This window comes from Marmota monax, unplaced genomic scaffold, assembly GCF_021218885.2.
Source record: "Marmota monax isolate L192 unplaced genomic scaffold, Marmota_monax_Labrador192_F-V1.1 WCK01_AAM20220418_F8-fsc00095, whole genome shotgun sequence".
Classification (NCBI taxonomy): domain Eukaryota; kingdom Metazoa; phylum Chordata; class Mammalia; order Rodentia; family Sciuridae; genus Marmota; species Marmota monax.
This window is the reverse complement of record NW_026695244.1, coordinates 4,923,511-4,945,681: the sequence shown is the minus strand read 5'-3', so window position 1 is coordinate 4,945,681 and position 22,171 is coordinate 4,923,511. Positions and strand designations below refer to the sequence as shown.

General features: G+C 36.6%; 1 protein-coding gene across 15 annotated transcripts in view; it reads left to right on the top strand.

The window, feature by feature from the left end:
- Positions 1-20,635, top strand: part of Ino80d (INO80 complex subunit D) — a 65,491-nt gene extending 44,856 nt beyond the window's left edge. For 14 of the 15 annotated variants that reach the window (XM_058578236.1, XM_058578228.1, XM_058578235.1 and 11 more), the window contains 3 exons: positions 6,332-6,549; positions 7,662-7,819; positions 8,877-20,635. In XM_058578236.1, coding sequence (XP_058434219.1) covers positions 6,332-6,549; positions 7,662-7,819; positions 8,877-10,042 — 1,542 coding nt within the window. In that variant the 3' untranslated portion in view covers positions 10,043-20,635. The remainder of the gene's footprint in view (positions 1-6,331; positions 6,550-7,661; positions 7,820-8,876) is intronic. The other variant, XM_046462945.2, reaches the window with a different exon arrangement.
- The last annotated feature ends 1,536 nt before the right edge of the window (positions 20,636-22,171 follow it).

Here is a 22,171-nt window from a genome sequence, read left to right as displayed (position 1 = left end):
TTTCAGACCCTCATTTTTAGAAACACTGTTTTACAAGATACTTGGTGTGGGTTGAGCATTCCCTAATTCAAAAATGTAAAATTCAAAAGGTTTTAAAATTCAAAGCCTTTTGAGTGCTGGCATGATTTTCAAAAATTTCAGATTTTGGAGTCTTTAAATTTTGGTTTCTGGATTAAGGATGTTTATCAGTTAAATTTTATGCATATACTCCGAAGTCTGAAACACTTTTGCTCCTTAAGTTTTTGGATAAGTGATATTAAACCTGCAGCTACTTAGATGAGTTAATTTTGTTTATTATCTACCCCTATTCTATACCTCTCTTTTCTTTTTTTTAAAATATATACAAATATATTTTTAGTTGTAGATGGACACAATACCTTTATTTTATTTATTTGTTTTTATGTGGTGCTGAGAATTGAACCCAGTGCCTCACAAGTGCTAGGCAAGCGTTTTTCCACTGTTTTTTCCCCAGCCCCTATACCTCTCTTTTCTTTAAGATATATTTTCTTACACACAGCAGATTTCCCAAACTCTTTCTTTGCCCTTTTTTCTTTAGGTTTTTGCTTTCTTATATACAGTTCTGTAAATGTCTTGAATATTTGCTAAGATTTTGACTAAATGCCAAGACTTTGTATAATTTGGTTTAATTTAGTTATTGCTTTGGTTAATGTTAGTCCCAGTTGATTCAGAATAATTTTGAGAACATTTAAGTTTGAATTTATGGAATTTTTGAATTGTACATTAAAGTTCATTTTTTGCCTGGGGATGTAGCTCAGTGGTAGTGCACTTGCCTATAAAGTGCAAGGCCATGGGTTTGATTCCTCAACAACACAAAAACAAAACAAAAAAAGTTCACTGATGTTATTTTCACCCATCAGATAGTTACTTCATGAGATTGTGCTAGGTTACCTTATGTACCAAAAAGTTGAGAAAGACACTTCCGGCTGTCTATAAGCACTTTCTGTTTTCATGGACATGTGGCCTATGACCCTGTCTTTGCCACTAACTAAATGCATAACTAGGGACTGATGATTGAACCTTTCTGTACCTTGGGTTCCCTGATTGTAATATACTGGCCTCATCAAGAACCTTATTTGTTTTGGGGTTCGTTTATGGATTGTATGTTTTGAAAATTTTAGATACTAACCTATATACACAAATGTTGGATTTTTTCCCCCCTTTTTAATTAAAAATATTTAAAATTTGGGCATTTTTGTTTGTGTCTTCAGGCTACATTATGGGTAAAGAATAATTTCTGTATGCTTTTGAACCACTTTTGTGGACTTTCATTGATGATTTTGCAGACTTTTGGTAACAGGAGCCCTGCAACTTTCAAACCACTGAAGAATTTGCCAGCTTGAATTTTAAAGTTGTTTGATTCTAGAGTACTTTAGATAGATAGATAGATAGATAGATAGATAGATAGATGGTTGTATATGGACAGCATGCCTTAATTTTATGTTTATTTTTATGTGGTGTTGAGGATCAAACCCAATGCCTCACATGTGCTAGGCACACATTCTACCCATTCTACTGCTGGGCTACAACCCCAGCCCCTGTAGAAGCTTTTTTTTTTCTTTTTTTTTTTTAAGGTACAGGGGATTGAACTCAGGAGCACTTGGCCACTGAGCCACATCCCCAGCCCTATTTTGTATTTTATTTAGAGACAGGGGTCTCACTGTGTTGCTTAGTAACTCATTTTTGCTGAGGCTGGCTTTGAACTCGTGATCTTCCTGCCTCAGACTCCTAAGATACTGGGATTACAGGTGCCCGTTACCATACCCAGCCTCCCTCTAGAGGCTTTTAAGACTAGGAAAGTATTGTTAAGTAGGGAAGCTTATACTATTTGTATATTGATTGTTATGTGAAGGCTTTCGAAGAAATTCAAAGCACTTTATTCTTTTCAGCTGGTTGAATATTCTTCCTTAGGCAAATTCAATAAAGCAAACCTAAAGTTGAATTAGTATGATATGAATTACTCAGAAAATAATGAATATTTTATATTGGGACAAAGTAAAAATAAATATTAATCAGGTTTTGAAAAAGTGTTTACAAATTTTTGAAACTGATTTTCTGTCTGAAGGCTGTTACAAAATCTGACACTGGTTTTAGCTACTTTTGTTCTGGGTCAAAAATTACTTCATTGCCCCTATGAGAGACTTACTCTGGGTTAGACAAGAACTGTGTGAAATCTCTTGGCGCTGCTTTTGTGTTATATCTTCAACCCAAACACATTTTACCAACTTGACTGTCAGTGTCTTAGCCTAAGCTGCCATCATCTTTGCTTTGATTATTGTTATAGTCAGCATCCTAAGTGATCTCCTTTTGCCATACTCTCCCCCCTGTAAACACACACACACACACACACACATACATATATGTATATATATATATATATATATATATATATATATATATACCCGTGAACTGTGAATTTAATTCGAAGAAAGTAGAAAACATCCACAGAAGCTACTCTGGCTATTATTCTGACAAGTGGATACAGTTGTGTGACCATCACCATGATCAAGGATAGTCTCATCACTTCTTCAAATTCTCTTGTAGCGAATCCTTTACTCCATCTTCATTTATCTGTTTTTCAGTTTCTATAATTTTTATATTTTCTAGAATGTTATCAGTGGAATCATATAAGGATGGGCCTTTAAAGCAGGCTTTTTAAAACATCTGATCATCTTAGTCCCATGATTAAACTCTTCTAATGACTTCCTATCACAATCTAGAGTCAAATCCAAAATTCTCACCAATGTCTCTGAGGCACTTTGTGATCTGGGCCTCACTTCTTCAGCTTCATCTCCTCCCCTTGTCGTCCTGGAATTCCAGCAGCGCTGACTTTCTGGCTGTTTTTGATATTCTACATATGCTCCCTCTCGGGGGCTTTGCACTTGGTTTTCTCTTTTCCTGGGATGTTCTTTTCTCAGGTTTCTGCGTGGCTTACTCCTTTATTTCATTCAAGTTTCGGATCACATATCTCATCAGAAAAGTTTTCTACTTCCCTGCTGCCCTGTCAGTTTTTTAATCCCCCCCCCCACCTCTCTCTCTCTCTTTTTTGGTAATAGGGATTGAACCCAGGGGTGCTTAACCACCAAGCCACATCCCCAGTCCAAATTTTATATTTTATTAGAGACAGGGCCTCGCTGAGTTGCTTAGGACCTCACTAGGTTGCTGCAGCTAGTTTTGAACTCTAGATCCTCCTGCCTTAGCTTCCCAAGTTGCTGGGATTACAGGCGTGTGCCACCTTTTTATTGTCCTTTCCAACATTTATTTGCCTAACATTATTTTGTTCATTGTCTATATTCTCCTATAATTGCGGAAACTTTACAAGAGCAGAAACATTTTTGTTCATTGCATTTTCTTATGTGGGAATGTTGAATAAATTAATGGTTAGGCACATGGTTGGGAAGGGTGAAGATTTGGAAGTAAATTCAACCACTGAGGTGAAACAACCATTGGCAGGAGAAGCTTAGACCATAAGAGGTACAGATTGGTAGGCAGAAAAGATGTTCCAACAGGTTGGTCACACCTCAGTTGGTAAGTTAGAAGGTGCTTGGCCTGGCATACAAAAAGACGGAAAGTTGCAAATGAATAGTATTCCAGTACTCACTAAAGCTAGGCAAATGAATCATTGGCATTGGGAAATCCTCTGCCAAGTGGGGGCTCTAGCTCTCTAAAAGAACTAAGTGGGAATGGCCAATAGTAAGAGCAAAACAAGATGTCTATCTTGAGTAGTTCTATGTGCATGATCAGTAAGGTCACAGTGTGTGTAGGCTAGGAGAGTAGGTCAGGAGGCAGCCACCTTTACCAGGTGGATATTGGTAACTCACAAGTCAGACTTGTTAAATCTAGGGCTGGAGCTCTCTGACTTGATCTTACCTAAGATCTGTGCTCACATTGAAGATCTGCTGCTTAAAGTAGACACTGAGCTGAGTGCTGGTTGTTGGTGGTCACTCACTTTTATTAAATAGTGATCATCATAGAAGTAGACTTCAAGTGTTGGGCTCAAAAGAACCACAAGCCTAGGAAATACCTCTTTAAGAAAAAGGAAATTGTTTTTGTGACATAAAGAGTTTAATAATTTTTTTTGGTCAAATATTTGGTATCAAATCATCTTTTAGACTTGTTGAATTTATGCTTTAATTTTTATTTTTCCTGTTTTGAATGTTTTTAATGCTAGTGATAGTTATTCATCCTCAAATACTATTATCTATAAACTTTATATATTCAGTTGTGGATTATTACTGAATTTGTAGAATCAAAGATGACATCAGTTATAAAAACTACTGTACTCAGAAAATATGTTGCCAATGATTCAATATTTTTATTTCACTTAGAATTTTTGTTTTAGACTTACTAAAAGAGCCTTTTAAAAACCTATTTAGACATGAATTTTTATGTTATATGTCATTCCTGGTCTTAGCTATATTATTTGATGTGTGAAAGTCAGTATTTTGCTATTATGTATCATCATCCACTTTGTGGTTATTTCCCTTTCTCATTTAGAGTTGTAGTAAGTTAAGTTCTTCAGTAGTGAATATTTGCTTCTCTAACAATTTTATACTCTCCTATTCTTTGTGCCTTTCTGCATACACAAAAATTTTTTCTACACAAGTTATACTAGCAGTGCATATACTAATTCAAGTAATGCCAGCACAAAGAAGTATAACCGCTGTTGAGTGTATAAAGGCAGGGCCAACTGTAACGAGCATTACCTGGTTGGCAGCTCATGTAAGATACCAACATTTACACTTTCCTATTACAGAGAGATTAAAATGTACATTTTGAATTGATAAAATGTGATGTTAGTTTTGGTGACTGTAAGAAAGTACCAAAGATAAAGTAGCTTGTAATCAATATTTATTTCTCAGTTCTGGATGGTGCAGGCATGGTTGGGTTCTGGTCAGGTTCTTTTTTGGATTATACCCTGCCAACCTCATTGTTGCTTTCTGAGGTCTCACATATTAAGGCCCTGATTCCATACATGGGGGCTCCACCTTCGTGATTGAAACCCCACCTCCTAAAACCATCACATTGGGGGATTAGGATTCAACATCAGTTTGGGGATGAAACAGACTTTTAGTCTGTATCAGATGGTGGGCAGATGATAGAGTTGATGTTATTGACTGAAGAAAGCTAGTTATATCATCACTCTCTCTTTTGTCCTTGTAGGCTCTTACCCCCTTGCCTACTCACTTAATTTCTGCAGTTTTATGTACCTGTGTCCTCAGTGTCCATTCTCTCTGTCTCCCTGCCTGTATAAATTATTTTAAAGGTCTTGACTGAGTCATGGATTTCCTGGTCTGTGTCTTCATCCCCTTTATTCCTGTGCGCCGGTAGTTTTCCCATAGCTCTCTAGACATCTATGTATCTCACCACATCAGGGGAGCTGTCATCCTATCTAGGGGCTGGAGGTGTAACTCAGTAGAGCTTAAGGCCCTGGGTTCTTATCCCCAGTAATGGGGGAAGAAAAAACCAAAACGCTGCAATGCCTGTTAAATAAAAGTTTAAAATGTTTAACGGAAATTCAAAGAAATATGTACTCTGATTCCAGAATTCTTACAGCTTGCTTTTGTGTTTCATCTATGATCATACCTAGTCATTTACTATACTTTTTCTCTTGTTTGTGCTATTTCCTTTAGACAAGAATGATCTTTTCTATTATCCCACAATTTAAAATCTACTTACCTTTTAATCTCACAAACCAAAAATAATTAATTTTTCTTTTGTATACCTGTGGGAGGTGTTTACCTTGTCATTATTTAATGTTCTCTGTACTGTATTTATGTAGATTTTTATCTGTGTTTTCACATACAAGAGTAAGTTCACATAAAACACAAAATTTATGTTATAGTACTTCCCATAATGTCTTTAAATGTGGGATGAACTATGTATATATGTTGAATTCATATGAATTGAATAATTACATAGGTATAAGTTTATTTTAGACATTATATAGAATATTAAGAACTTCAGGCTTTTTGAAGATGATTGTTTTTCCAGATAGTCTCAATTGTTTAAATACTAAATTTGATTTAACTGCCACCTGGGAACATCACAAATTTTACATGATATTGCCATAGTGGGGGCTCTTTTCTATTAACGTGTATACATTATATGATGTTTGAATCGGGTTAAACTATCTTTATGGTAAAACTTCCAGAGTCATTATTCTGGTTTTTTGAGCTGCACAGAATATTATTGTTATCTGTAGTCACCCTACTGTAGAGTAGCACACCAGGAGAGAGGGTGAGGTAGGGTTGATCAGTGAGTAGTCCTCAGTTTAAAAAAAATAATAAATTTTTTTTTGTTTATTCCAAAGGATAATTTCTTGAGAGGAGATAACTCCCGTAAAGTTCAGCACCAGCAGCAGAGGAAACCCAGGAAAAAAACCAAGCCTCCTGCACTCACCAAAAAACATAAGAAAAAGAGAAGGCGTGGACCTCGTCGACCCCAAAAGCCCATCCCCCCAGCAGTCCCCCAAGGGAACCTCAGCATGCCCACCAGCGTCTCACTGCCAGTGGAGGCCTCTCAGATCCGGTGAGTGGTGGTCAGGACTTATTTTTCCTATTTCCTGAATGTTCTCAGAACATCTGTCTGTGTGAGTATCAGAAGGTCGGCACTAAACTACAGAGCCATCCAGTGTGTCAGTCTGTACTTCTGTCTAGTCAAGTGCTCTACCATTGAGCTACGGCCCTGGCCCCAGCCTCATCTTAGCCATTTTGAGGAATATATTTTACTAATTCTGGCTGAGTTTGTAGTGCACATTTATCACTATCAAAGCTTTAGATTATAGCAAAGAGAACAGATGCTGAAATTGTTTTTTGGTCTTTTTTTTTTTTTGGAACTGGAGATTGAACCCAGGACTCAGAATGTGAAGTAAATGCTTTGCCACTGAGCTACATCCCAGCCCAATACTCAGATTTTTTTTTTTTTAACAGAAATTCCATATACATAAGAAATATTTCATCAGAATTATGACATTATTAATTTTGGGCATTTTGACAGGATAACTAGAGCTTCTGTTTCATTTTATTACATTTCAGTTTTACCTGTTTGTCTTTTGTGGTACTGTGGGTTGAACACAATGGCTCATGCTTGCTTGGCAGGCACTCTACCATGCAGTTACATCCCTAGCTCTTGTTTGTAAAATTTTATTTTTCATAGGTCTTGCTAAGTTGCCCAAGCTGACCTTGAACTTGCAATCCTCCTTACTCAGCTTCATGATTGGCTAGGATTATAGGTATGGGTCACCATGCCCAGTGCTTTACTTCATTTTTAAAATTATTATTCTGACCAAATTTGAAATTCTACTACAAAATATTAAGACATACTTGTGATCCATTCTACTAATCTGAAGTAAAAATATAGCTAGAAATAATTCTCTTATCTCAATTATGGGTAAAGATTAAAGAAATATGTGACGGTATATGGCAAGGTATATCTTTTTGCAATGTATCTGCTTTGATTTCCTTCTCACAAAGTAAGGAAGGAGACAGTTTATATTAGGATTTCCCATGTTTGCATTGAATATATATGTATTAAAAAAAAGTGTAGACGTTAGCATCTTCTTATGTGGGGTAAACTTGAATTGTTGACATTGGTATGAAGGTGAAGGGGGAGTGCTGGCACCAAATGCCCTGTCTTCCTAGGAGCCCATCCACGCCCGAGCTGAGTGCTGACGAGTTGCCGGATGACATTGCCAACGAGATCACCGACATTCCACATGATTTGGAATTGAACCAGGAGGACTTTTCAGACGTCCTGCCACGGTTACCTGATGACTTGCAAGATTTTGATTTTTTTGAAGGTATGGTCAGTGTTTTAATTAAAGAAACTGACTTAAAAAAAATGAGTTTGTAAGAAGAGAAATAGTTTTGAGATGTGTCTGAAATTTTCCTCAAGTAAAATATTTTTTCACTCTATAGACAGAAAATATAACACTGCCAAAGTTTTCAGTCCTTTTCAGAAGTGGAGAGTAGGTAATTTTGTTTAACCATATTTTAGGTTTAGTAGATTTATATTGATAGCTAGATTTATAACTTTGTTTCTTTAAAATGAGTAATTTTACTTAATTTTTTGAACACAGACATTTAAACCACAAGTTTATTGAAGTCTTTTAGAACTTTCCCAGTTTTAATATCCTACCCTGTAATTCAATTAAAGTGAACTTTTCTAAAACAAAGTTTGCTTAATCCCATCAACTCCCCAGTGCTTTCAGGGGAAAACTTTTATGCTATTAAGATATTTTTTTTCCCCACTAAAAATTGAATATTTTCATGGTGATAAATCAAGTTCCTAACAATAAGATTTTTTAAATTGATAGTGAAATCAAAGTGTGTCCATGTGCTTCCATTTAATGAAAATCAATTAGAAATGGAAAAAGAATGAGGGAGAAGGATTAGGTAAACACCCCCAAAATGAACTGAGTGCTTAGTGTTGTGCTGAAATGTATGCATGAGCTTCTGTGTTCTGGTCTTCTGTCTGCCCTCAAGCTGGAAGAAGCTGGGCATAGACAAGGCAAGGAACAGTAGCTCTATGCAGCCTGTGTTTTCTATCATAATATAATAAATATAATTTTAGATAAAAACATGTACAACCAAATGGTTATAAGACTTTTAAATTGGTAACACTTAGAGTTCCTAAGAATTGAACATCTGATAAGATGGCCTTCGAGATTCAAGTTCTCAGGCAGCTGATCCTTCAGACCCATCCTGCAGATTAATAGTTTACTTTTTCCTTCCAATGCAGTTCTTAGAAGCTTCCCTTTTCAAGAAGGACTTTCTTTGAATAATTTAAATGTATGAATGCTGTGGTATAGATTAGATATGAGACCTACTTATTCTCAATGCCTTTTGTTGACTCAGGAAAGAATGGAGACCTCCTCCCGACCACCGAAGAGGCTGAGGAGCTTGAACGGGCCCTGCAGGCTGTAACTTCTCTCGAGTGCCTGAGTACCATTGGGGTACTTACCCAGTCAGACGGTGTACCAGTCCAGGAGTTGTCAGATAGAGGAATAGGGGTGTTCTCCACAGGTACTGGAGCTTCAGGAATCCAGTCCTTGAGCCGAGAAGTAAACACGGACCTAGGGGAGCTATTGAATGGGCGAATAGTACATGATAATTTTTCTAGTCTAGAGCTGGACGAGAACCTGCTCCGTTCTGCTACCTTGTCTAACCCACCTACACCCCTGGCAGGGCAGATCCAGGGGCAGTTCTCTGCCCCAGCCAACGTTGGCCTTACTTCTGCCACTCTGATCAGCCAGAGTGCACTTGGGGAGAGAGCCTTCCCAGGACAGTTTCATGGACTTCATGATGGCAGCCATGCCTCCCAGAGGCCACATCCTGCCCAGCTGCTGAGCAAGGCAGACGACCTAATCACCTCACGACAGCAATACAGCAGTGATCATTCACACTCCTCGCCCCATGGAAGCCATTATGATAGTGAGCACGTGCCGTCTCCCTACAGTGACCATATCACCTCTCCCCACACGACATCTTACTCTGGTGATAATATGGCAGCTACCTTTTCAGCAGAGATGCCCATCATGGCGCAGCACTTGCTCCCAACCCAACTTGAGGTGCCACTTGGAGGAGTGGTAAACCCTAGAACTCACTGGGGTAATCTCCCTGTCAACCTTGGAGATCCCTCTCCATTTAGCAACCTTCTCGGCGCAGATGGACATCTTCTTTCCACTTCCCTATCCACGCCACCCACCACTTCGAACTCAGAGACCACACAGCCTGCCTTCGCCACCGTGACCCCCAGCAGCTCCAGTGTGCTTCCGGGGTTACCGCAGACCAGCTTCAGTGGCATGGGGCCTTCTGCTGAACTAATGGCCTCCACCTCTCCCAAGCAGCAACTCCCTCAGTTCAGCGCAGCCTTCGGCCACCAGCTGAGTTCTCACAGTGGCATTCCTAAGGACCTGCAGCCCAGCCACAGCTCTATAGCCCCTCCTACAGGCTTCACAGTAACAGGTGCCACAGCTACAAGTACCAATAATGCATCTTCTCCCTTTCCCTCCCCTAACTGAGCGTGTCTGTGTGTTTGCAGGCAAGGTGGGGAACCCGGTGTTTTCTATCTTTGTTTCCTCTTTAGCACCCCTACCCCCTTTTCCAAAAGAAGACTTAAAAATAGCAGATGGGAATTAGAGGGGCACCCCCTTCCCAGCTCAATAGGTGGCCAGGCAGTGGACCTTGCTGCAGTGTTCACATGTGCTCCTAAGCACTGGTGCTCATTCCCTCCTGGCAGGTCCACTCGGCCCCTGTGGTTTCCTTGGTGGTTCAGCACATTGACTGGATAGGATTGGTTTTTAGCAGCAAGTCCTAGAAGTGGAAGATACCTCAGATTACCAGTGCCCTTTACTATTTCCTAGTATTCAGATCAGTGCTTTCCATTCTATAGCCAGGTTTTTACATAGGTGGTTCTAGATAGAATGATCCTATTAAATGAGTTCCTGTGTAGGAGATAACTGGTGGTGTATAGAGGCAGGTTAAGGCTCTGACTCAGCATCAGCTGCCAAACACCACCCAGAGGCCAGGATGCCATTCCTAATTGTGATCATGGTTAACTAAAAAGAAAAAAAAAAATGTTTTTTGACCACCTGTGAGTGTGTGTGCACCCATGTGTGTGTTTTGTGCAGTGCAGGAAGTAGCGTCCCATTGGGTTGTTAATTTTTTTTTTTTTTAACCCCTGTAATGAGTATAAGGCTTTTTTCTTCTTTGTACATCTCACATCCTAGTAAGGTTGGTCATTCTGTCCCACTGAGTTAACTGAAGTTTCTTGAATAGGGAGGGGGGTGATCTGCCCATGTGAATAGCACAACCCTTTTCTGCTAAATGTTAGCCCATAAAGAAGTGAGACACCAAAAGCTGAATTCACATTAGTGATGGGGGCAGGGCGGGGGCGGGTGTCAAGCAAGACTTGCCTGGAGTGACTGTGGGGTTGCTGAGGCCATTTTGCCTTTTCAGACCTGCACTTGTTTTAAACCCCTCACTCATGGGACACTTTTGCAAGATGTCATTGAAGAAAATATCTTGATGTGAAAAAGCAGGATAGGTCAGATAGATTTGAAAGATGAAATCTGTGAACTTCTTGATCCATCTTTTGCTTTTGACTTTTTCATGTTTACAGTAGTGATTCTTTGGTAAGATTTGTAAAATGTTGAAGACACTTGTAGAATCAGTGTACCAGTTGTGAAGTGATGTGTAATAACTGAAGGATACACATTTTAAAATTTCTTTCAAAGCAGAATATGGAGATCAGACATACATTTTACCTGCATTTGGTACTTTTAAAATAATTTAATCTAGGTTTAAGTAAATTTGGTAAAAGTTTTGGGAAATTCTTTTAAGTATCAGGATTTTAGGGTAAAAAATCATGTTGGATAGTTTAGTAAGTTGGTGACTATGAAATAAATATGTGAGATTTCTTCTTGCCTGCCTTTCCTGCCCTCTGCTTCAGAGAAGGGTGGAGCTAGATTTTAAAGCATCTGTACTCCAATTTTGCTGAGAAATTTCACTGTCCCTTAAGATACATTGGCTATTTATACCTGAGTCCAGCCTAATTTACATATATATTTTTTAAAAGATGAGCAGAGAGAACATATCTATTAGTGAAGTGGTATAATAATTCATTTATCAGGGAATATTTGATCTTAATTCCTTTCTAGTAGGTAAAAGTTTGGACATATTTTCCTATTTCCTATATGTATTCTCTTTATGCCATTATAGTTCTAACCAGGCCCTTCTTTTGGAAGCTTTTCTTTCTCTGCTTTTTAAAGGAATGATGGTGATCAGCAAGCATTATGCAGATACCACGTGCCTGGGATTATGGAGGGGAAATGTCACATGACTGTATGGAATCATATGCCCTATTTTGTATTTATTGAAGTTTCTTTGGGGGCCAAAAATATGTATGTAATATATTTACTTTTTTTTAAAAATCATGTTAATTGATTGGAAGATTTATTTTTAATAGCTTTGCCTTTTTTGAAGATTGAAACATTTCTAAATTATAAGTTATGTCTCAAAGCAAAATTATATTTGGTATCACCATAAATTTCTATTCTGAGTGGTGAGAACACATAATTTGCATATTTCTCACCTGTGAACCTGTGTCAGTAAGCTTTTTTACTTTAGTGCACTGTAATGAAATATTAGTAGTTACCTCTGCTCAAGTATCATTTAGTTTGCTGTGCTATTTTCACATCCCATTGTCATCATCACTAGGTAACACTGAATTCCCAGCAATTTCATTTTGTCTCCATTGTGTACTATCTATAGGTTATAGCACAGTAGCATATGGACTTTTTATTAGCCCTTCTTGACAGCAAAGGGCAGGTCATGGGTAGGTAATTTGAACTATTTCTGGCTATTTGTCCCTCGTATTAGCTGCTTAAAAATCTTCAGTTATCAAAACTGAGTTTGCAGTAAGTTGCACATTTTATTGTTTGCAATTTTCTGTTTTATGTGCATTTAAAAGCCCTTCTCTGCTTTCTAGTTGGGAGGCATGAAAATGATCAGGAATGTTGCCAGTTACAGCTTCACACCAAAAACATTGAGGAAATTCACTTTAGATGCCCACCATGATAGCTGAGGAAAGGGCACTTTTAGAAAGTACCAGTGTAGGGTTGAATAATTAGCAAAAACAAACTTTTCCTCTTTTCATCTACTTCAAAACAAATATCCAAGCTTGCAATTTGCTTTGCTGTTTCTTGTGAAGAGAGAAGAACATCTATAAGCCCAGAGATATCCATTATGTTTTGTTCTAGTTTTCAGAGCAGTTCTAGTCCTATTATTAGTAGGCTTGCTATTAATATGCAAAAAAAGAAATGAAGTGTCTTTTAAAATTGGTGTCTTTTAAAATAACATTTGTGTTATCATAAGGCAATACTGGAATCAAAAACAAGTTTTATATAAGGTCCTATTTAGGTAGAAACTAGCTTTTATTCTAGTATTCAACGTATGAGACACGGTGGCAGAAGATTCACTCTGTTTCTGCAGTTCTTTGGGACCATTTATAAAGGCCAGTTAGCTTGTGTTACTGTGATTTAATTTTCAAAGTTGCTGCAGTTAATGGATGTGTTCTGTGCTCTGAGGATCTGATACTTATGACTGTGATCTATAGCATCTGAAGAAAAGACGGGCTTTCTCTCCTTTAACTGTTAATATTATTTTAATAAAAGTACTTAAGACGTTGTTTTTTCCTGTGTAAAAATGGCTTAGCAATGTTCATATCTCCATAGGTTATGTAGCTAGTCAACAATTCAGGACAGTGAATAGCAATTATACTTCACCCACCAAGTGACAGACTATGCAATGGAAAATTTTACTAATTATTGTCACATAGCTTACACAGCAAAGGATTATTTTCTCTAGTAAACCTACCGTGTGTAATATGCCTACTTTATAAATGACTTCCCGAGCAATTTCATGTTGGCAGGCAGTGTGTGCTGTGTCTAGTGTCCCTCTATGAGAAGATTATAATGTAATGAGAAGCAAATAGGTAGGTATGGAGATAAAGTTGGAAAGTGACTTTATTTTATTTTCATTAAAATTGGTGTTATTGTTTTAGTGGCTTGAGATTAAAGAAAGCTAATACTTTATCTTTGCCAAATACTATTTATAAGATTTATTTCTTAAAGAAGCCCAGTCTCTCAGCTGAAGTTAGAGATCACCATTTTCTTGACTAACACTAAAACTTTTCCTTATCAGGGCTTGTCCTCAAAACATGATTACAATCCACAGTGGCAAAGGCAGTTCTTGTATCAGGAAGGAAACTGTGTCCAAGCTACACACAGGTGCCCCTGTCCATCCCAGGTTCATCCTATATGGAAGAAGTTACATTTCCATTGACCTATAGCATGGAATTTTTATAAATTGGCATTAGAATTTGAGCACACATGCCTAAATCCCTTTCTGTTGGTTTGCTGATCCTGCCTGGGATCCCTTCTGTGCCCTACACCATGGGAGGCTAGTGATGGTTGATCAGCTTCATCAGCAATATCTGTATGAGGTTATTCCTTCTTTTAAAATATTTAGTTCAAAATGTTGTGGATTGGTATCTCAAAACGATGAGGATATTAACACTAAACTAATTATTTAAGCGTTTTAAAATTCATTAAAAATTTTTACGTGCCTAGTTTTCAGTTTCTTCATCCTTTCTTTTAAAATTCTATTAAATTCTGTTCTTAATCTGTCATATAGAGAATGATTGAATAGAGTGGTCTGCTAAATGGTCAACAGAACTCTCCAGCTTAATGAGGCAATTTAGAGGATTTCTTAGAAAAAAATTTAATCATACTTCATTTGTATCTGTTTTATCACCAAAACCTACATTGTTCTAAAGATTTTTTTTCTGACAGAAAGTATATTTCTAGGGGGATATATACATATATGCCCATATGTATGTGTATACATATATATACACATGGTGTATGCAGATATACACATGTGTATATATTAATTCAAGAATAAACATCTAGGACTGGGGTTGTAGCTCAGTGGTAGAGTGTTTACCTTGCAAGTATGAGGCACTGGGTTCTGTCCTCAGCACCACATAAAAATAAATAAATTATAAAGAATAACAAATAGGAAAATATCGTGTCCGTCTACAATTAAATTTTTTTTTAATTTTCCCCCTCAATAAATTGAAAATGACTGAATCTTCACTAATGTTCTATACAAAAGTGAAACAATTTGATGATTTCTTAATATCTTGGTCTTTATAAGCTTTCCTATATCATAGAGTGAGCCAAAATCATATTTCGTAAATTAAAGTAAAATTTTAAATACCTGTGAAGAACATGTATTGATAATCTGCTAAGCATTTTCCATTGACCAGTGGTTAGAATGGAAAATATAAGCATATATGAATAGTTGTGTCTCTTTGATAACCAGCATTAATTAAAGCTGCAATGTGGTTTAAACTTAGGAAGCCTTTTTTTCACTCCAATTGTTTTTTGTTAACTTTTCTCTCTGTGCTTTGATACAGGATTAAGAAAAGATGTGTCATTTCAGACAGAGAGCAAATTTGGTGTGACTTTCTTTACTCCAGGTTCCTGAATATCAGGAGTGTCTGGGTAGTTTGAAGAGCAGAGTTCTAAAGCTTAGTGTGACACAGTCCCATTAGAGAAAAATATGAACACCTAGTAAGCAGTATTGGGCAGCACAGCTTTCCTTCTTCCCTTCTGCCTGCTTGCCTCTGCCCATCCCCGGTACTAAAGTATGCACGTGCACACATACTCTGTACTGATCTTGGCCGAAGAGTAATAGAATCCTCTTCTTTCACTTTTTTTTTTGTTGTTGTTGTTTTTGTTTGTTTGTTTTTCTTAAGCTGGGGACCACTGAAGTAAGCTCTATATGCACCCAAAGTTCCCCATGGAAAAGTTTTCAACACGCAGTGCAGAAGGCTCCAATGCAGCTAAATGTCACGCCTTTGCTTTTACTTGGGGAATAGACTGATTTGCCCAGAAATGACTCCAACCTGCATCGTTAAGGTACAGTTGGCTCCAACGGATTAGTGTTGAAATGAAGAAAAGCTTGACACTTGCTGACGTTGTTTCATCTGTTTGGAAGGGTTGAATCAGTTCCTCTCAACAGTGGCAGTTCTTTTCACTGTATAGTATTGAGTATGTCTCAGGGATTCCTTGTGGAAATTAGGGCAGTTTTTAAAAATAAGAAAACAATTTTAAAAGAAACTAAAGGTGACTCATCATTGAAGAGAGCGCAAGAAAGAGAAAACATTTTGGCTTAGTAGCCCACGGTGTCTCGCCTAGGACTTCTTTCCTTTCTACTTCAGGCTCTCATCTCAGCTTCAGCATACAGAATCCTTTCCCATCATGCACAGCTTTAAAACTTTTATTTAAAAATTTCCTTCCCCCATGAGCTTTCAGAATACTTATTGTAGATTTTAAGAGAAAAGGTATATTAATTTATGCTATTAACATCACCTCATAAATTATAAGTTTTATACTAAAGCTGTATTGAGTGTAATGAATTATGTTGCCTATGTGTTTAATAGCTAAAAAAAAATTATATATGAGCTTTTTTTTTTCCTTTTGACAAACTAGTAAGCACCTTTTTACACTGGATTTCTGCCGTGTCAAGGTGTATAGCTATCCTTTGCTACCTTGCAGATATATAAAATAAAAAGGATATCCTGGGGCCTCAAAATGTAGAACACCTTTAGACCATTTATTATTGTTCATAGAACTGTTGAGAATCATGTTCTTTAGTAAATGATCTGTGGTTTACACTTAAGATGGCTAGAAGCTTAGTTACAGGGTAAATAGAAATACATAGATCAAGTAAAACTCCAACTACTGTAGCTGGAATTTGTAAACTAAGTTTTTAAGACCTCTTTTATTTCCTATGGATTTATTCTTTAATTTACAGTTTATTCTGTAAGTTGGGAAGTAAAATAGAGAAAATAAGTCTAGATGTTCTCAGTGTCTTATTCAGGAACTTTTTTATCCCTCCTCACTAAGGAATTCCCACTGTGACTTAAAAATAGAATTAAATTACTTGTGTGCATGTATATGTTTTTACACACATGCAAAAATATTCATTGGGGCACGTGTGTGAGAGAGATGAATGTGTGCTAATGTACAAATAGAGAAAGGTAACTGAATGTATTGTAGAAATATGATTTATTTAGTTGAGGATGTTAAGAGTTAACTTTCTCATTGTCTCTGTTGTATAAATATACCAAATTCTTCATTATGTTATATTATGTTAAAAGGCAAGCTCTGATATCATGTACGTTTTATTTTAACTTTTGGATTAACTTATGTTTTTTTAAGTGACATGAGAAACAGCAGATTCTAAGACCAGCCTCTCATTTTTTAACATAAAAGCAAGAGAGACAGACAGACAGACAGACCCAGACAGGATCTGTGTTTATCTATTGGGGTGATGGGACCAGAGATCTTTTGAACCTCTTTTATGTTAATAATAGATTTCTTAATATTCTGAGTAATAAAATATTATTGATCATTTTTTCACGGTGACGTTAAAAATTAAGGCCTTTTATAAAAAATTTTTTTGAAGGGGAGTTGTTGGGATCATTTCACCATGCATATTTCAAAGCTGGGGTGATTTCAGTTATTTCCAAAGCATTTTTAAAAAATTTATTCAGTTGTACCATTAATTAGGAAGTTAGAGAGCCCCATCTTTTTGCTGTAGGAAAAATTATGCTACCCTTGACTTTTACCTGATTGGTGTGGAATTAAAAAACATTCCTTTGAGTTTTAGTTATCATTTTGCTACACACTCTTTACTGGAGTGTCTGATGATATAAAATAGTCAAAATTAGAGTTATTAAGTGTTCCAGTCATATTTACTTTTAATATTAAAAAATCATGTGCTTTGAGATATGTCAAAACAACTTCTGATACCGCATCCGCATTTGTAGTCCTCTTTGAAGCTTCATTGACTTCCTCTTGGATACAGTTAAGACCTAGGAAAGCTTTATATGTTGTTCTTTTACAGTTGTATTGTTATTTTTGTAGCATCTCCCAGTTCCATTCGCTTTTGCTTTTGGATTTTAAAAATCTGCATTTCTTGTACATATGCATGCAAATGAAAGAAGGGAGTTTGTATTGGTGCCATTTCTCCCTTCAGTTGCTGGTTAATGGAATTTGCTAGAATAAATTCCCCCTGATTGAAGGGTAAAGACAGACCCTTTTGTGTATATCTGTACAGAGATGTGTATATGGGATGTGGTGGCACTTTGCTGAATGTGAACTTGCCTTGTCAATGGAAAGACTGAAAAGTATTATGTTTATTTATACATTTGTATAAATCTATATATACACGTATGTATATGTGTGTGTATAGATAAAGCTATATACATATATTTCCCTAAAAAAAAAAGTGTGTGTATAATAGGTAACAGCCTTTGTTAAGCAGGATTATACATCTACAGAAAATTCTGGATTATTCTGTAAGCCAGAGGAGGTAACCTTCTAGAGTACATCATCTGAGCATACTAAAATGCAAGTCCTTTGGATTGTAGTCTCACTTAAGGCTGTCAGAAATGATGTCTAACTATTTTTACTCACAGTTCCACTCTCTTCATCGTCCCTACTGCTAGTTAATCTCTCATGAGTGAAAAGCAAAATCACACATCATTTTTTTTCCTCTATAATTATGTCCTTTCAAGCTAGAAGCATTTGACTTAAACATATTTCATTAGCTTCTCACTTGTTTCTTTTAAAGATATTTATTTCTGAATTTTCCCAGAAGATAGAAGTATTTTCTACAGTACTCTTGAGAATTGGTAGTCATCTTTGTCTCAAAAACAGGAAAAAAAAAAAAAAAGGCAACATTCAAACAAAACTAATTTAGAAAGTTTTACCTAGATAATTTCTGGTTATTTAACTTACTTTGAAAAAAACACTTAAGTATTTTGATTGATAGTACACTTACTGTCAGCAAATAGTTTGATTTACTTTGTGATTGAATTATAAATTTACCATTTGCATTTTAAAGGAAAGCGTACAAAATCACATGTAAGCCTCTTGAATTCTGTAACTCACTTTACTCATGTTGAAACTGCTTTAATTAATTCTGCCATATTTCCTTTTGACTTATCTCACAGTGTGACATTCTGTTTTAACTTTGCTGCAGCTCTCTAAAAAACTCGTATCCCTATATATTGTGCCTTTAAATCTCTTATGCACACACAGACAAAAGTGTATATATACATGTTGGAGCATGTGTACATACACTTTGTTAATACTCACACAGTATGTGGGAGTGGACGTATAGATATTCAAAGGCAATGAAATGTTGCTCTCTAGATATATATGTATATAAATAGTGTTGATATAACTGTATATACACATGTATATGTATGAGTTTTAAATGGCAATCTTTTACATTTAGCAAAATGCTGCCCCTACTGGAATATTGTCGCTGCAATGGCAGTTGTATGTATGATTTAAAATACATTATCAAAAATTATTTAAAGAACATTTAAAAGTCTCATCTAAAGACATCCACACATTATTTATTTATCTTCCTTTTCCTTGTATTGTTATGTTTGTTTAACTGAAAGGGAGACCGTTTTTAAAAATGCCATCTATCCCATGAAAGACAAGATTCACTTGAAGAACTTTGTGCATTTTTTCCTCTCTGAGATGGAGATGTACCACAGCACAGCCTGTTTGTTTCAGTTATAAAACAATCCTAATATTTCCATTAGTGTGTGTCATCCACTATCTTCTAGATCAACTTAATTCACCAGTTTGCCTCTTCCTTTCATTAATAAATGATGATCATTGAGATCATTTTGCCTGGAGGGAAGTTAACTACTCTCTCGCTGCAGGGAAATATATCACCTAGTTGTTATTCTGCCTTGTTCAAAATTCAACTTTGAAAGAAGACAGCTCTCTCTCGGGAAGCTGTCTTAAGCACATTTTGCATTTATTTAGTTAAAGGTATTCCCAATCATTTTCTTTAAAAAAAAAAACAAAAAACGAAGAACTCCAAGTTGCATGTGTTTGTCATTTAATTTTTATTCCCCACAGCTTCAGGTAGTTTTCATTAGTAGATCAGCTTGACACACTGAATGCAAGAACATAAAGGAAAAAAAAATTAGCTGTTGAATATTATTTTATTTCCTGATGAGTTGGTAGCAGATTACATCTCAAGAATATGTAGAGAGAGGAAGGTAGATGAACAATCCTAAACTGTAAGATGTTAGAGGGGGTAAAAATGGAGTATGGGAACCCCGAAAGACTAAATGAAGAGGTTGGGGTTGGAATGATTTTACAGAGTATCTTAGCTGGAACTTGATATCAGAAGCAGCCTTTAACAAAAAGCCTCTTGGCACTAACTACAGTACTGAAGCCGAAGTTGAAACCAAGTTGCAGTGGGAAATCAAAGGTGAGGTGGCTGATTTGAAACCAGTGAATGACAGGTTGGACAGTTTTAAAATCTCTTCTAACAAAGTAACTGCACGGTAGCAAGGACTAGCAGTTCTCTAAGCCCTTCTTTTTCAGTGTTCTCATTCACCTTGGCACACAAGTATGTTTAATATGCCATACATTAAAAATATGTAGAAAACAAAACAAAAAAAGCTGCTTAAAGGGAATTTACGAACCAAGAATCTTCTCTGTGTTTGAGTTAAGGGTGTGGCTACAAGCTTGGTCATATGCACAAAAACTGGGAGCCACTCATTTCTGCAGACAGCAGAAGGAAGACAGGAGGTGGTAGGTTTTGGTGGGGCCTGTGTGGGTTAGAAAGGCATGTCTGTGGCATAGAGGGTAGTGTTGCTGGCAGAGAACACATTTGGGAGATGATGGGTTTGGGGTTTGTAATTTCCCTTTAAACAAGAAGAGATGGCTCACATTTTCCATATATCTCAATGAATGTACTGTATTACTGTTTTAAAAATTTGATGAAATAATAATGGATTGGTCTCCTTTTGTTATCTGGTCCTTGTTTAATTTGTTTAAGGGTTTTTGTATACAAAAGTTTACATTTTTATGTATATTTTTCTTGTGTAAAAACTGATGTAATATGTGTATAAAACACTGTATGTATTATCTGTATATAGTGTGACAAAATGATTTTTCTTTCTTTCTTTTGGATGTATTAATAAATCTTGCTGTGAAGTACCCTTGGTTTTAGTATAATTTTCTTAGCCTGGATGTTGATGAAGCTGCTAATCTAAGGAAGGTTTTTTTTTTTTTTAAATTCCCCTTTGTTATTAAATGTAGTATTTTTCAATTCTTAAGTTTTAGCAGCAACTCTTGGGAGATACATTCATGGTCTTTAGGGTCAGACTGACGGTTATTTAAAATAGTAATAGCTATCGATCAATTAAATTCTATCCAAGGTGATTTATAATTATGGTATCCAACCTTGAAGTTCAACCAGAAGTTGCATTTGAAATTGTTATCTGCTGTAATGGAGGTCTTACAAACCAGTTTCTACTTAACTTCCTCAGAAGCCCCCTTATCTCTTCATGAACACAAAAATTTCATGCTATGTAACCAAAGTTAAAAAAAAAAAAAACAGGGGCTGTGGGTGTGGCACAGTAGTAGAGTGCTTGCTTAGCATGTTCAAGGCCCTGGGTTGATCCCCAGCATTGCAAAACAAAAAAACACTTTTTTTTTTTTTTTTTTTGCTGTACTGGGGAATGAACCTGGGAGAACTTTACCATTGAGTACATCCCCAGCCTATTTATTCACTTTAAAATTTATTTGTTTACTTTCACAGTGCTGGGATTGAACCCAGGGCCTCTAGCATGCATGGCAGATGTTCTACCACTGAGCTGCTTCCTCAGCCTGTATTTTTTGTTTTGAGACAGGGACTGAGTTGCCCAGGATGGCCTGGAATTTGCTATTGACCTCAGCCTCCCAAATAAATGGTATTACAGGCTTGCACCACTGTGACCCCTGAAATACTCATTTCTTTAAAGCACTGCCAAGGGCCTACCTTATTTCACTGTGGAATTGAATTGGTTATTTTTTTTGTAGATTGGAATTTTTTATTATACTATCTTATTTGCTGAGGGAAGATTTAGTGTAAACTATTTTGCAGTACACATAAAGGTTAGGACAAAATTCCCAAATTAATAACCTAACCAAGTGCTCCATTTATTGAGTTGCACTATTTGTGTTTGGGGGTTGATCCGTATGGGTGTGGCATTTGGATTTGTTTTCATTTTCTTTGGTCTCTAATCCAGGCATGTTTGAGATGGAGTCTAAAATCTTCCCTTCCATTAAAGAAATGAACTTTGTGTGTGTGTGTATGTGTGTGTGTCTGTGTGTGTGTGTGTGTGTGTGTGTGAGCCTGGGGATCAAACTGTGGCCTCTGCTCACACTAGATAAGTGTTCTGCAGCACTGAGCTACATCCCCAACCTAAGAAATGAACATTTTGAGACTAGAAGCATATCTCCACAGTTATAGTAAAACAGCTAACATTAACAAAAGTATGTCCATCCATTTCTCTTTTGGAACTGACAAGGTCTGGAGAATTATGCTCAAAATTGATCTGTTTACATCTTCAATTATATGGTAGTTGATTTTAAATTTCTGTTATTTTCTACTTAAGGATGCTTTTCTAAATATTCATGCAAACTCTTGATATTTAGCTGGCTAAATTCTTGGTTTTTTAAAAAATAGGCTTGCCTCCTATGGCTACTATC